The sequence below is a fragment of the Alternaria dauci genome, chromosome 5 (assembly GCF_042100115.1).
Source record: "Alternaria dauci strain A2016 chromosome 5, whole genome shotgun sequence".
Taxonomy (NCBI): domain Eukaryota; kingdom Fungi; phylum Ascomycota; class Dothideomycetes; order Pleosporales; family Pleosporaceae; genus Alternaria; species Alternaria dauci.
The window spans coordinates 696,072-711,713 of NC_091276.1; the positions used below are offsets into that span (position 1 = coordinate 696,072).

At 52.5% G+C, this 15,642-nt stretch overlaps 4 protein-coding genes across 4 annotated transcripts; 1 reads left to right on the forward strand and 3 right to left on the reverse strand.

The window, feature by feature from the left end:
- The first annotated feature begins 1,731 nt into the window (after nucleotides 1-1,731).
- ACET3X_005759 (uncharacterized protein) lies at nucleotides 1,732-3,104 on the forward strand. Its single transcript, XM_069451897.1, has one exon. The coding sequence runs from the start codon at nucleotides 1,910-1,912 to the stop codon at nucleotides 2,915-2,917; it is 1,008 nt and encodes a 335-aa protein (XP_069306119.1). The 5' UTR covers nucleotides 1,732-1,909; the 3' UTR covers nucleotides 2,918-3,104.
- A 1,871-nt stretch (nucleotides 3,105-4,975) lies between these two features.
- ACET3X_005760 (uncharacterized protein) lies at nucleotides 4,976-5,589 on the reverse strand (the record flags this gene model as incomplete). Its single annotated transcript, XM_069451898.1, has 3 exons — nucleotides 4,976-5,001; nucleotides 5,070-5,098; nucleotides 5,354-5,589. 3 exons carry the CDS (start codon nucleotides 5,587-5,589, stop codon nucleotides 4,976-4,978), a joined length of 291 nt encoding a protein of 96 aa, XP_069306120.1.
- A 3,904-nt stretch (nucleotides 5,590-9,493) lies between these two features.
- On the reverse strand, nucleotides 9,494-11,557 carry ACET3X_005761 (uncharacterized protein). The gene is made up of 3 exons (XM_069451899.1): nucleotides 11,391-11,557; nucleotides 9,990-11,333; nucleotides 9,494-9,902 (listed from the first exon to the last, which is right to left on the reverse strand). The coding sequence occupies exons 1-3, from the start codon at nucleotides 11,416-11,418 to the stop codon at nucleotides 9,751-9,753; spliced, it is 1,524 nt and encodes a 507-aa protein (XP_069306121.1). The 5' UTR covers nucleotides 11,419-11,557; the 3' UTR covers nucleotides 9,494-9,750.
- A 934-nt stretch (nucleotides 11,558-12,491) lies between these two features.
- ACET3X_005762 (uncharacterized protein) lies at nucleotides 12,492-15,587 on the reverse strand (the record flags this gene model as incomplete). Its single annotated transcript, XM_069451900.1, has 1 exon — nucleotides 12,492-15,587. One exon carries the CDS (start codon nucleotides 15,585-15,587, stop codon nucleotides 12,492-12,494), a length of 3,096 nt encoding a protein of 1,031 aa, XP_069306122.1.
- Between the last annotated feature and the right edge of the window lie 55 nt (nucleotides 15,588-15,642).

Consider the following 15,642-nt stretch of genomic DNA (forward strand, 5'->3'; position numbering starts at 1 on the left):
AATGTAGATATGCCGGAGCAGATATCCGCTTTTGATTATCGTTTTTTGCGCTAGATAGTCGTTCTGTCGGGGCATGCTTATGTAGGTGCCGATGCCGTAGATGCTATTGGACGTGATCGTGTTCGTGCTCCACAGGCCGTATACGAAGGGACTTGTATTCTGTGCTGCCAGAACGGGTGTTAGTCGACAAATTTGGAGCGATTCCGTCCGACACGTTAAAGGAGGTGGCGTCTTTATATTTGTGAAGTGGTCTGTTCTCGTCGCCGCTACTCCTTTGTGTTACTCTGCCGGTTTCTGCCAACCGCGTCTTGCCACAGCACGTGTCGAGTAGAACGAGTTCTAGGTTTCGTGACGAATGCGACCGGAGAAGAAGCTGCAATTGCCTTTGGCATTTCGGAGCATCTTGCTGGCATTATCGCTGAATGACATCAACGAGAAGTCGAGAATTCAAAAGCACATGATATGTAGATGCGATCTCAGAGTCGACGGCCTTGAGACGTTGGAGGAAGAAGAAAGTGTACGAACAAGGCAGACTCCTTACAATCTGACAGATGAACAACGGGTCGACGGTAGGAAGCGAACCTTGGCCGGTTTAGCCGTTGCTTGTTTCTTCTGTTTCCGGCCGCTAAAGTTCCTTGGGTCGGAAATGAAGGCCCGTGTGGCATGTAAGCGACATTGAGACAGGAGACCCACTTGGACAACACAAAACATCTGTGGAGTTCTCCTGGGCGGCATTGATCTCGCACGAAGGAAGGTACTAGAAGTCAGTCATCGATCGAGCTCTTACTCGTTTTGAAGGCCGTTGTACTTGGATCCGTGGGGAAGTGCGTAGGTACGACGAAGTGTTCCGTGGACTTGTCGAAGCTTATGATACGGCTCTCGACTGAATGAGTAAACATACTGTACACCGTGTTTCGCACGAATTGATGCCGTCACCAAGCGCCTGGAAGTGTCATGCCCGCAGTGGAGGCGCGCGCTGTCGCCGACCCACAAGAAAGGAGGCGTGAAACGATGAGAGTCGGAAGCGAACCATACGGAAACAAGGCGTGGAGGCGATCATCGCAGCTACGGAAACGTCTGATACAAGTTAATGTATGTGAGGAGCAAAGGGGAGCGCCTTGCCGTTTTTCCGTTTTCACATTCATGCTGCTTGACTACGGCAGATTTGGTGACGCGTAGACGTCGTTCGTCGCGCGCGCTGAGTCTAAGCGAGTCGAGACAATTCTGGTGCTGCGGGCGGGACGAGTCATACAGTACCTCGGCAGCTCGTCTCTTACCACACCACTATACACCTCAACTAACAAGTAGTGAACAAACATCCGTCGTACGTATACAGTGTGCACATTGAAGCTCTGAATTCGAGACTGCACTGCCCTGCCAGATACCACGACTATGACGTGATGCTTGCTATAGCACCTGCTCAATCCTGAACTCCGTCACGTTTCAACTCTGAAAGATGCCTGCGTCGATCAGGAACACCATGCCGAGAATTGTTTACCGCCAGGATCAAACGCCACTCCGTGAAACAAGCAATGCCATGACAAGTGACAAGTCCACATCTTGAGCATCGAATACCCCAGCTCCACAGCCCTGAAGCATTGTACACGGTGTAGGGACGGCAACAGTTCCCTTTCTGTCAGTTCCACTCCTTTCATCTGACACAGGCACACAACGATGCGCCATTTCCGACATGGTAGCATTTGAGTATAAGTATACCTTGCGCCCAACAATGTAAAATTCCTCACCACCACAATCATTCAGTCCGTCGACATTCGCTCACTACACATTCATTCTTTTTCAAACGCTTGAAGCGTCTCACATTCTTTACAATCTTCGTTGATCGATCTCGAAGTATCTTTTTGAACACCAACCTTTTCGTCAAAACCAGACTTTCCAACACACCAACAAAATGATTTCCAAGATCCAAGCCGCTGCCATCCTTGGCTCCCTCGCTGCCTCCGTCAGCGCCCACGGTCACTTGTCCGCCATCAAGGTTGACGGCCAGGACTTTACTGCCTACGATCCTTCTTTCCAGTACCAGAGCCCTCCTCCCGAGGTCATTGAGTGGTCCTGCCCCGAGTGCCAGGACAACGGCTTCGTCGACCCTTCCATGTACGACGATGCCACCAAGATTGCTTGCCACAAGGACGCAACCGCTGGTGCTAAGGTCGCCGAGGTCGCCGCTGGTGGTAAGCTCGACATCTCCTGGACCACCTGGCCCGAATCCCACGTCGGTCCCGTCATCGACTACCTCGCCAAGGTCGATGATGCCACCGCTGCCAAGTCTACCGACCTTCAGTTCTTCAAGATTGACGCTGCTGGTTACGAGGACGGCCAGTGGGCCTCCGACAAGCTCATCGCCAACAACAACACCTGGTCCGTAACCATCCCAGAGAGCATCGCCCCTGGCGAGTATGTTCTCCGTCACGAGATCATCGCTCTCCACTCCGCCGGCCAGGAGAACGGTGCCCAGAACTACCCCAAGTGCATCAACGTCAAGGTCACCGGATCCGGTACCGCTACCCCCGCTGGCACCCCTGCCAACAAGCTCTACACCGCCACCGACGCCGGTATCAAGGTCAACATCTACGGTGGTGACATGTCCAGCTACGAGATCCCCGGTCCCGCTCTGTTCGATGGTGCCAGCTCCGGCTCTAGCAACGCTTCGACCCCCGCTGCTAAGCCCTCTGCGTCTGCTCCTGCCGCTTCATCTGCGCCCGCTGCCACCAGCGCCGCTCCCGTCAAGGTTGTCGCCACCCCTACTGCTTCTTCCGCAGCTACCCCTGTCTCCACCGGCAGCGCCAGCATCGCCGACAAGGAGTTCACCCTCGACACCTTCATTGCCTGGCTCGAGGAGAAGGCTGGCTCTTCGTCCAGCCAGAAGGTCCGCCGCCACCCCCGCGCTTTCCGCGTTTAAGTTTGTGGCGCGAGGAGTCGCTGTTAGGGAGACCAGTTACTGAGACATGATCAATGGAAGTCGTGATGGGAGAAACCCAAGGATGGTTGATGATGGAAAGCTCTGACACTTGGTGTTCTTCACTTCTTGTATCTATTTTGCATTGGGTCGCTTTAGCTCATTGCTTCTTTGACTGAATGATGTGTTGTACACATGAAACTTGTGCCTCTGCTTGCAAATGATGTGACTAGTTTTGTGATCGTCCACCACTTTTCCACGCCATACAAGGGAAAAATCGAACACCCCACTAGGCGACTACGGAGAGAGCAGTTAGTTTCCTTGTATAGCGATACTCTACCTAGGCGACTACAATGGTGGCGTTCGATTTTTCCCTTCTATGGCGTATTTCGTAGATTCGCTTGGCCGCGCACCATGAAAAGTCTGGCAGCAACCAGCGCTCCACGCGTACTCTTTGATATTGAGGATATAAATGATACAATCTCTCCAACTTCCATCAATCAGATCATCCGAATTAGTCCATCGGCTAGGATATCTCGCTTTCACCGAGAAGAGCCGGGTTCGATTCCCGGATTCGGAAGAACGCAAATCGTCTTTTTTGTCTTTTTTGCTCCAATGCACTTTCCATACTCGGTGCGGAGGCCAATTCACATGAGCGGGATTACTTTTTTTTTAAGGGATGCAGCACAGAAAATGGAAAGGACCTAGATACTATTCGGGGCTGCATGTACAAGGACCGGGAGCAACGTGTCTAATCCATATTGACAAGTATGCACTCTTACCTCGCTGGGTTGAGTGCTCTGCGTCACCTATGTGTTTTACTAATATGGAAAGCTTCGGCCCCCAACATATGCATCAGGAGTTTTGCACGCAGCGCGACTTGTATCTATGTAATATGGCAGATTATGCGCAAGCCTTACAATTCAATTACTATATGGCACAATATGCCTTGTCTGGAGAGTCGCGCGGTTAGTCACGAGTATTCAAAACACTGGAGCGTAAGCTGACTGCTTCTATACGCAACTGACAGATGCACCGGACTGGGAGCTGTCTGGGTTATATGGAACGATATCTATCACATGCACAATGCTATCAAGACGAGCGTCATAAGATAACGCTAGCGCTCAGTCGTAAGACGATACAAGAGGTCTATCGCTCATCTCCACGATCTGCTAACGTCCCACTATAGGCGCTGCAACACCTAGAAATATACAGTGGCATCCGATCCGAATATTCTTCCAAACATACCTATGCCATATTCAGCTAAAAGTCCACCATTAGTTGCGCAATGACGACTTTACATGACACAGCGTGGAAGAGCACGGTTCATTCATCCATCTGTACCCATGTAATGGAATGGGCATGTTGTTCTCATATGCAGTCTTCCATCATCCCGCTGAGAAGCACTACTCCAATATCTCAAAGCTAGTGGCAAGTTTCCAGACAGTATATGCTACATAGACCAAGACCTCTGCAGACCAGTCTGCAACGGCGCTTTTGAGCAAAACTCAATCGGTGCTGATGAAGTCACTCATAAGAACCTTGGATATGAGTCTTTCAACGACAAATTTACTTTCACGTGCAGTGCATCGAGCCCGATCTCTTACACCTGAAAGAAGCAACGGACCGAGTGTTTTCCAGATTGGGATCATCTCCATTGTTCGTGTTCTACACCAGTCAATGGGAAACGCGACTCCTAGGTGAGGAGATGGAAGCGGAGTGGAGCACGGAAGCGGAGGTTGTGGATTGAAATGAGCTGGCACTCGCATGGAGGATGTGACGTATCTTTGGGAGGACTCTGCGTTGCCGAGGTTCGATGACAGGGTTCGATGATAGCTACATCGTGTCGTTGGCCAATTTATACATGTGATGCGGAAGTTTTCGTTGGATGGAAAGTATTGGACTAGCGAGTTTGTTGATATGCTGGATAATGTAAATCGACTACGGAGTAGAGATGTTATGAGAGTGTACAGCTTCGGGGCGACAGCACTCCATAAAGGCTGTCAAACGACAGAATTTTCTGCATGAAGTAATGTTGTGCGACAAAAATTGTTGCCGTCTCTAATGGTACAAGGTTGAACACTGACCTTCAACAATGTTAGCAAAGCCATTGTGAAACGAATGCCTTGGTCTTGCCAAAGTTCTGGGTCCATACCAAGTTCAGCCGCGTTGCTGTCAACATGGCTTTCCGCTGGTCAGCTTGCGTTAGATGTATGTAGAAAAATCTCCCTGTCTCTATGTAGCAGACCTGGTTTGATCTGCTCAACCGGCCTCTCAACTCAACGATCGTGCTCGACTGCACGGTGTGTAAATCCACTGTTGTCCAATTCAGGAATGCTAATCACCCGAGGCCCGCCAAGTTGATAATACAACTGTCTTCGGCAGAAGGGACAGACATCTGTGCCAGTGCTGCCTGGCCTCAGCCACCTGCGCAAGCACGAGCCTCCGAAGACGTGGCCACAAGCGTTGGGTCCAGTGAAACGGGTCGGCGTATGTTTATCCTGGTCGAAGGCTTCGAAGCAGATGCAGCACTGCGTGAGATCTTCGAGATAGTTGGCGATGAACTGTTCTGCAGTGTTGAAGGGGAGGTTATCTGTTCTGCCAGTAGTTTGTCGCTGAGGCACGAATCGAGGGGGGAAGCAAGCCTTCATAAGCATTCTGAGGATTCGTCCCATGATTAGTATGTCGTATAGGTTCAGGGTGTATTCAGACTGGGAGGAAGAAGGGGTGTGAGAGTAAGGTTGACGGAATAGCAGAGAAAAAAGCCACAATAATGTTATCTTAGGTGTGAGCTGTCGCTACCAGAGATCTGAGAGCTCGAAAGCAGCTCTTCGGACCACGAACCTGACTTTACAAATCTTGCCTTGTCGCGCTGGAGATTCGTCCATACTTTTGTCGTCACCCGCTGCATCTAGAGGTGCTGAGATGATCCACTGACGACGAGCCAGCCGCATAACTCCCTCAATCGCAATCACGAGGAACTAATCAAGGGGTTGCGAAATCTTGTCCTTGCCGCTCCAGTTGGTTCTCCGGTTCCAGCTTTCAACATGAGAATAATCATGGCAAGTTGTTGGGATTCCTCTGATTCAGGAGTATCCTTTCTCTCAGATACCCCCAAATTATGGAAATTGCGAGCGGCTCGTCGTTGCCATGCACCATATTAGTATCGATGGGTTCTAGCCAAGAAATGACACCGCACCTTCCTACGCTGGACTGACAGTGCATAGCATTGTTCCTTTTGCTCTGGTCAGGTACCCAGCGATGATCATCGAGAATGATGTTGGCGAGCGACCATTGGGCAAGATTCGTCAGCATATCTGCACGTGAAAGCCCCGTAAACGAGATTTTGCCGGTGCATAACAAAAGTGCCGCATTGCGGGTGGAAATGATGTTGATGATTGGTGCCTGAGCAACGAATGTTAATCGCGCTGGCAAAAAACGGCCAGCCGCTATGCTAGCCCCCCTTCGGCCAGAGAGTCAAGTTGGAAGTTGGTACCGCAGAACGTCACCAACCGCAATCCACCCCCCGACCTCGCGATACCACAAATCCCACGAATTCCAGCTCTTTGCGCAATCACAATTAAGTTTAACCAATGAAAAAAACGAGGGCCGAGGGCCCAACCGCCAACGCCTCAAACTTTGAAACTCCGGAACAATCGGAAATTGCCTCCTTGGGTATAATCTCATGCACGTGTTGGCTTGACGTGCGTTTTTCAGTGCCGCAATCCTGCCGCTCGCCCTTTTTGCGCATCACCTCGCTTTACGAACCGCACCCTCCCCCATACTCTGACCAACTCGATCGTCTCGTTTGCGCCCGCGCGACGATAAAGACTGTGTTGTGTAAAACGCTAATGGAAGGAAAGGGAAATGAATGAATGGATGAGACGAGGATGATCTGCGATATGTCAGTCCATGTCTCGGTCTTGCCTCGGAAGCAATCGGCTAGCGCTCAGACATGAGAATGAATGATGCGTTTTTTGTAAGGGAGGGGGGGGGCCCTGTGGCTGTGCTGACGCTCCGTGCGAGTTTGTGTGAGCAAGCAAGAACGCACCTCTGAGGTCCAGCTCGTTCAGGAAAACAAGGCCAGTTCAGTGTTCCGCATGTATCGCGCCGGTGCCTTCACAGACACTGCACTTGTTGCTGCCGGATCGTTTGCATGCTGGACAGCCCTTGCCGTTGCAAGCGTCGCATTTGATCGTTCCATTGCCTTTGCACGTTGGGCAGTCCTTCATGTTTGCGTTTTGCGTAGTTGACCGGATCGAGCGGGCGGAAGTGAATAGCCGGGGCGAATGCGGCGCAGCAGATGGAAGCAGAATGAACAAAAGGGGAGCAAGAAAGTAGGTAGGAAGCCGAGCTGGGGTTGGAGTAAAAGGAGCAAGATATATCTCGAATCGAAGACGGGTACTGAGCTGATTGCAATGGATGGAAGGGGCAGGCGCGGTGAAATAGTCCGTTGATCCTGATTTAGGAAGGCAGTACCACGGTCATGAAGATGAGCAACACAGTTGAAGTTTCGAAACACACAAATCGTCCACGGGCCTGATGAGTGTCAGGGTCTCTTTATATAATTTCCCCAACTTGGGCCCCGCGCATTACCCGTAACCCAGCTGGCCCATTGTCGCAATCTCACCGCGGCCGCGAATAGTGAAGCAAGCTCGCAAGCCCAGCCCCCGTCTGCATCCAGTAAACAGTCCGAGCTTCTTCACGATAGATCTTCCGGGTTTGGCAGTAGGAGTAGCATCACGAGAACATGGCTTGCGAGGTACTTCCAAGGGTCCACTAGCACTATCTCACCATGTATCTAAGAGAAAAATGATGTCAAGGTGCATGGTTCGGAAGGCTGTGGAATACGCCAAAGCCACTGCCTTTTTGTCTCATGCACGGCATGCAGTTCCACTCCAAACAAGCCCTGCCGCACAAGTTCTCTTCGCCTCGGTACGCTCCTATCGTAATGCGTATAGCCCATGATCTGATAAACCTACTGCCGCCACAACCGGCCAATATCTCCGTGGTGAATACGGCATTAGGCTTGTGCCGCAACCGAGCCAGCAGTAACAAAGCTCTCATGCATATCCTGATTGGGCTTGCAGCGTACGAGAGGACGTCAGACTGCAGTATCCCAGCTCTCTGGATCAATCAGCAAGTGGCCATGCTTCTAGCGCGTTCCTCCCAACATTGCGCGCATCGCCAGGTGTCACTCCGGACCAGCAACGTCATTAAACGCCCCGATAGCCTCTGCCTGCAGTCACAGGGCGCGGTGACGAGTCGTAAGGAGAGGCTGCATTCGGCGCGGAGCTGGACAAGGCTGTGCGAGCACGTTGTTGAAGCATTGACGAGGACAGAGTCTTGATGATGGATTAGATGGGAGATGCCTGATACAGAAGGCACACACGTGGCTAGCTGCAGGAGCGGTAGGACGAACCGACGTGGTGGGTAAGGCTGAGTTTTGGTTGGTGAAGCCGATTGATACATCAGCAAGGTACAGGGGGTGACAATGTTCAGCTCCATGTAACCACGTAACCCCACTTTCCAGGCACAACGCTGGTTGCCTTCAGACGTGTGTGAGGTTTGGGGAAGCTTACACTAGGAGGTCCTAGTATGCTAGCCACAGTAAGCACAATGATACTGTCCTCTGCCCATTCACGCATTCGCAAATGAGCCACAATGCATACATGTCTCAAACTACCCTTCCAAGGTTCAAAACAAGAACCCGGTCTTCAAGAGCGAAGATACCAGTAACCCGGTAACAATCCTTCCTTCACCTGAGACCAAGGTATCATCTAGAGCTGTGTTCCCAAGTACCTGGACCACCAACAAAGTGCAGAGTTTCAATGCCAGCATATCCGCCCAGCAAGGAACTTGCATGTCCAAGTTATTCTCCGATACGGAACAGCGCGTTGTTCGAGATTGAATCCTGCTTCTTAGCGCTGCCCTGGCCTAGGTAGCGCTGTCGAGACCGAACGCCTAGTCAACAGATCATAGTACTGTGGCTGCGGACCGGAGCCGGATGTTCGACTAGGTACAAGAACGCTCATGAGCTTGACGCAGAACATGATGATGCTAGTCTAGTGCCGTCTTCACAAAATGGCCTGATGTGTTAAAAGCTTAAGTATTGCAATTTCTCACTCTTTGCTTCAAACAGCCCAACAACGAAAAATTTGGTAATGAGTGAAACAGCCTAGCACCGGCCGTTGACTAATATCCAGCCCGCCTTGCCTTGCGACAAATTTTTTCAATTGGTATGCCCTTCATCAGGGACCTTGGCAGCCGCCCACAGAGACCATGATGGACACACGGCCTAGAACGTACTATGGTCTCACATCAGTCCGGACCCGAATCGAGAATTGTGCGACCTGGCTCTACAGCCACTTCATCCATCAGCATGTCCTACATCAGAGACATGTGCGTCTGAGAGTCAGGCCACACCGGACACACGGCCGAGGGCTCGCCGTTGTCTTGCAACGGTCTAGAGCTGAACGGCAAGACTCGTCATCACCGACTTGGAACACGCGGCCCGAGGCTCGCAATGAACTGGAAAGAAACCCATTGATACAGCCATGATAACAATGGAACATGGGTCTTGACAGCTCCTACTTGAGGACTTGTTATTTGAGTTCAATACACGAATTCGAGCCTCAGGCTCTTTTCCACAGTTGGGCAACGAGAGAGGCGCAGGTCCCAATCGTAGAAGAGAGTCTGTGGCTCAAATTTGTGCATCATCTACAAATAACAAGTTCCCACGCAGGAGCTGTCAAGGCCTTACGTGAGGACTTGTATTTGCATATTTTCCTCTCAATCTCGCTTTTTCTTTCCCAGGGCTATCTCCAGGCGCATTCTTACAATTTCGCCTTGACCGCTGCCCTCTCCAGACCCGGTCCATCCCAAATGTCGCGCTCCACCGCGCGCGTATTGATGCAATGCATACCCAACTGCTCAACCTTTTCCACACCAAGTAAACGCATGCACGTCTCCGTTTCCGCTTTGAGAACTATTCATCCGTTAGCATGCATTTCACCAATTCTGGCGTTCTTATAAGAAGACGAAGAAGAAGAAAAAAAAAGAAAAAAAGACTCACTCTCAAGCATCCTTGCAACCCCCTCCTTACCACCAGCTCCCAACCCAAACAACGCCGCCCTACCTACACCCACGCCCCTCGCGCCCAAACACAAAGCCTTGACCACGTCCGTCCCCCGCTTAATCCCACCATCAACCCACACCTCAATCCGATCAAACACCTCAGGACAATACTTGCGTATCTCGAGCAACGTATGCACAGCAGGCGGCGCCGTATCCAGCGCCCTACCACCATGATTCGACAAGATAATCGCCTTGACAGCCGGAGCATGCAGCGACGCCAGATAAGCATCTTCATGCGTCTGAATCCCCTTCAGCACAATCGGCTTATTCGTATGTTTTGCGAGCCAGGGCAGTGTAGACCGCCACGTCAGATCCGCCGCCGTGCCCCAGAACAGCGACTGCCCCATACCCATTGATTTCGGCTTCGGCTTCTCGTTCTCGCTCGCTTGAGTCGGTGTCTCTGCGCTGGTGCTGGTCTTGGACACGGACTGGTCTTCCTGGACCGACGCGCGCACGGGCAGATTCGATCCAACGTTTTTGCTGCGCTCGTCGTGTTCGCGTTTACCAGGGACCGGCGCATCGAGCGTGAGGCAAATGAATTTTACCGCGTCAAGTTTGTTCACGCGGTCGAGAATCGCTTCGCTCTTGGCGCGCTCGTTCTGCACGTAGAGTTGCCAGCCAAAGACCTGGCCTGGGGTGGCGTCTGCAACGATTTGTTCAGGCGTCATGGATGCGTTTTGGCTGATGATTTGCATGGCGCCGTACTGGCTGCAGGCTTGTGCTATGCCCCATTCGCCCTCTGGGTGCGCGAGGCGCGCCATGGCGGCTGGGGAGACGTAGATGGGGAGTTTGACCGCGTTGCCGATGAAGGATGTGGATGTGTCGCAGCGGGTGCAGTCGACGAAGACGCGGGGCCGGAGGAGTATGCTGCGGTATACGCTGTTGTTGAAGGACTTGCTCTGGAGGTCGTCGCTCGCGGAGAAGTAGTATGCCCATGCCTTGTAAGGTATTTGCTTGGTGGCCACCTCTTCTATCTCGTCGAGGTTCAGTAGGCTGTCCAGATCTACGGGTCCGTCATCTTGTGCCTCGCCAGTCTGTTCTGGTGTCTTCTCCTCCTTCGGGAGTGTGTCTGGGTTTATGGTGCCGAGCTTATCTGAGGCTTTGAGATTCTCCTCGAGGATGCCCGGTGGGTGGATGGGGTCGTATTCTTCGGTCGCGTCGGTGCCGGCAAGTTGGAGGATGACTTTTGAGCCGCCGGGGTGCTCGGGAATGAAGCGCGTAACGTCGTAAACATTGCCGTAGAGAATCACCCAGCAGCTTTCTGCCGTGTTGTGCTGTGCGACTGCATTCCGAGTTAGCTTTGACAGTTGGAGTTGGGTCGCGGTCGCTGGAGACTGACCCTCGGCATAATCGAAAACCTTCGCCATGATGCTACGTGTTTGAATTACTTGTACAATGCGGAAAATACACAAAACCAAAGGCTGAGAATACAAGACAAAGCTCTAAAAAGATGGCGACGATGATTGAAAAGAGTAGGAGCAGGATTAACTCCGGCAGAGAGCAGACGCCGACGTCTTTTAGCCAACCCCAGCTTGTGTGGGGATCGAGAGCTCGGGGTAGTGCGAGCCCGAGTCAGGCAAGACGGGCCGCATTTCTTCTTTTGCTGAGCGTCAGTAGGTAAGCCGGATACACGCATGGCTAATTGGCTGCGTACTATTCTCTGGCTGCCCAGCCACACGCTGTGCTAGCTCCGATGCGGTGAACTGTTGTTCACCCCAGACGTGCAGAGTTGGATGATGACGATGATGGCTTCAAACGCCGCGGCGATTGAACGTCAATCAACCGCATCGGTATATCGCGCCCAAGCTTTCTACGTCTATTTGAACAATGCCGTTTTTGTTTCGACTATTTTCTCAATGCTATCAAACTCAACGGGTATCTTTGGCTAAAACCAGAGCCTGCGACTAAACGACGCAGAGTCGCGTCTCGCAGCATGCCCGCTGCAAAGGCTAAATATCAGACAGTCTTAGGACTAGGAGAAGTACCCTCGCCTTTCGCTCGCCGTTCGCGTTGCAGCTCCCTGGCCCCTTTCCTCTGCCAGCCGTCGTTGACGTTGAACCCTTTTCCACTGTTTCCGGTAAAATTGGAGTATCTGTCCCTTGCATTTTCGTCATCATCGCCATCGCTATCCTCGCGCGTCGACGCCTTGACAAGATCCTCTAATTCGCTATGAATGTCCCACTTGGAAATCCGCCTTGCTTTGGTCGCACCTGGCCATGTTTTGGCAGCCGGCTCAGAGATGGACCGCGCAAGAGTTGGTCTAGCTAGTTTTCCGCCTCGTACTGCTTGTCTGCGCCGATGTACCTGGTGTCTAGGGCATTCGAGAAAATCTCCGCGTTGCGAATCATCTGCTCAAGACATTAATGCGGTATCCAGACTGCATGCTAGGTGAATTAATGTGCAAGGCATGGCATGTTCAGGGGCGAGCGGGGCAAGATGTTCACCAACCCTCGACCTGAAGGTCCGGCCAGCCATGCTCGAGTTCGCCTTCATTCGCAGCCTCATCACCCCAGTCCATCTTCTCAAGTTCGTTACGGAAGAAATCCTGTTCCTCCTCTAGGACACCGGGTTTGGCGCCTAAGCTCTCGGGATAGCGCTTGAGGTTGTGCCAGTGCGTGAGTGACCGCAAAGCTTGCTCGAGCGGCACGCTCTCGTCGACCTCGGCATCCACGTCACTCCCGGCTAGCCAGTCATCTCGGAGTTCAGGTCTGCAATGCAGATACACTGCAGTAATGACGCGCATGTTGGATTGTCGCCACTTGCGGCCACAGTAAGGAACTTGGTTCTTGAAAAGCTTGAGCGTATACAGGCGCAGCTCCGGTTGTGGTACCTTCAAGCTCTTACGAAGGAACTGCGAAGACTTGTAAGACACTAGCATGAGGTTTCGATGCGCCTTGTTCTTGCAGATCTTTTGCATGATGCGGAGGTAGTTGATGGATGTGAAGAACGCGCGCCATGAGAAGTTGGTAATAGGTTCCTTGGGCAACTCATTGGTAGGGAAGCCGAGCTCGTCGACCTCTGGAGGCTGTAGTTGAGCCAGCGGGAGGGCCGGCTCGACTCCAGCTTCATTTGAATCCTCTCTGGAGAGACGAATTGGAGGTGGCACGGCGTCTTCCTCATCGGACTCGCCGTTATACGCTTCTCCTTGATGGTTTTCATCATAATCCTCTTCAGACACGTTCCTCGAATGTGTTCGGCAAAAGTTGAAGAAGTTGAGCTCTTCCTGCTCACTCTTGAAGTTTACAATCTTCTCGACCTCTTGCAGTTGTAGTAGCTTCAAGATCAACGGGACGTAGCTCGAATCAACCAACAGCTGCGTAATATACTCAAATTTCAAGATGTGAGAGACTTTGAACCATTTCAGGATCAATATCAACGTGCCGGTGACTGCTTTGTCAAGAACCTCTTGTGTGCGCATTGCGTCAAGCTCCTCATTGGTGGCTAATGTGTTCCCATGACCGTTCATGCCGTTCATGTCGGGCCGACCGGCTGTAGTACCGTTCTGATTGTCCTGGAATTGGAAACCGCTCTGGAGTCCATTCGCACCGCTGGATTGCGTAACGAGCGCCGTGACATGCGCAAGGATGGCTTTGATCAACACGATAATCAATGACTGTAGGTTGGGGAGCGCGATCCGGTACAACTCCTCGACCAAATGCAGTCGCTCCTCGCAACTACCAGGTTCAAACTTCTTCGGTGGCGCTTCATCTTTTGGTTCAAGCGACAATTCGTCGATATCGGGGTTCTCATCAGGACCTGTCCAACCGCGCTCGTATTTCATGAATGCAACACGCTCCTCCCACAGTTGCTTCATGGCGCGCGTGGCCTTCATACGCTTAGCAAAGAGCTCAGCGGCTTCCAAGATGGATGCGGGTATGTCCGAGCCTTCCCATTTGCGTCCGACCAGAAGGTCCTGCAGATCGGTTGAGCCCTTCCCACCCAGCTTGTTACTAGATTCGTCGAGCGGAGGATACAAGAATGGGAACATTTGATTCGTTTGGTAGTTCTGCTTCTTCCCGCCCTTGCCACCAGGGCCTGCAGGCGAGGGAGGGGGAGAAGGCGCTGGAGTCGCAATATGTACTGGCTGGTGCAGAATGGACGTGCTGTTGCCGTTCGAATCTCCAAGTCCAGAGCCAAAGACATGGTTACCAGCTACCTTGTTTGGATGATTCTTCAGCGGTGGCAGGATGGAGTTGTTTTCCGGCTCAAGAGGGAATATGGGAGGAGGAGGGTTGTATGCAGGGTACTTGGAGCTTATCTCCTGTCTGAAGAGGTGGTAGTCAAGAGGCGAGGCGGTTATGAGTGGCTGACCCTTGGAATCCTCCGACTCGAGCTTGGAGTCATTGAAAGTCTCTTTGACCTTGTCAACTTCTGCGAGACCACCGAAAGTTACCAGTGTCGCCTTCCAGAGCAACAGTGATATTTTACTAAGAGGCAGGTTGATTGACTCGTCCCACCGCATTTTCGCGATGAGGTCGACGAAGAGCATGAGGAGGCCTGGCTTCTCGAGGTCAAGAATGGCGCTTCTGAGTTTGAGGCTGTTCTTCGTCTTTTCTTCATCGCGTGCGACTTCCAGCAGGACGTAGACGGCAGTCATCGCACACCAAATCTCGCGTCGTTCTGCCTCTTTGGAATCGCGCTGCGCTTCAGGTGTAACCTCCACACCACACGCTCTTAGAAGTGAAGAGCTGAGTGCATCGACGACGGCCTGCACGCCATTGTTGTCAGCGAGCAGGTGTACGTTGCGCTTGATGAGCGAGGCCTGCTTTCCCGATTTGACATATGCGGCGCTGCGTGCTGACGTTGCGATCGACTCGTTTGCCTCGTGCGCTGCTGGTTCTGGTAGCCCCGCAGTCTCATGCCAGCACCCCAGGAGGACGTAGACCAGTGCCTCCAGCTTCTTCAGCCTCAAGACAGGGTCGGCCTCCTTCAGTCCTCCTATCAAATGTTTCACAAAGTCGTCATGTTGTTCCGCTGTTGCCTTGGCCCAGTCTAGCCCGTCCTCGCCGTTGGACTCGTCGTTCAGCCCATGGAATGCGCTCCATTCCAACGAGTAGGATGCCTGGGTTTTCAGCAGCATAGCCTGCTCCTCGACTGCGTACGAGAACCACTCCTCCAGCTCCTCCTCGAAAAACGAGGCGTCATCGTATGTGAAGGCGTATGGCGCAGGCTCGACCTTTGGTAAGCCCCTCACGAGGTTCTGCAATTGCGCCAGCGAGAGCGAGTCATTCTGTGGGGTATCTGGCGGTGGCACAGGCGGTGCGGGCGGAGGGAGGTTCGGTGCAGGCGTAGGGACTGAGTTGCCACGTTGCAGGCCGGGGCGTGCTGGCAGCGTAAGGGGAGGCCCGGCTTGGGGTTGGTCTTCGCCTTGTTGGAGCAGTATGCGCTGCTGTTCGGCGGTATCGAGTGGCAGGTTAAGCTCTTCCTCTGGCTCGGCCTCGATGACTGGGAAATCAGCGCTCGAATTGCCAATCAGCTCAGCTGCGTCCAGTACTGGAGGCACGAGCGGCTCTTCGGGCACCTCGTTGTTGGCCATGGTCGGTCGCGCGTATTGTCTGGATATGTTGTTGGAGTTGGTGGAAATGTGTTAC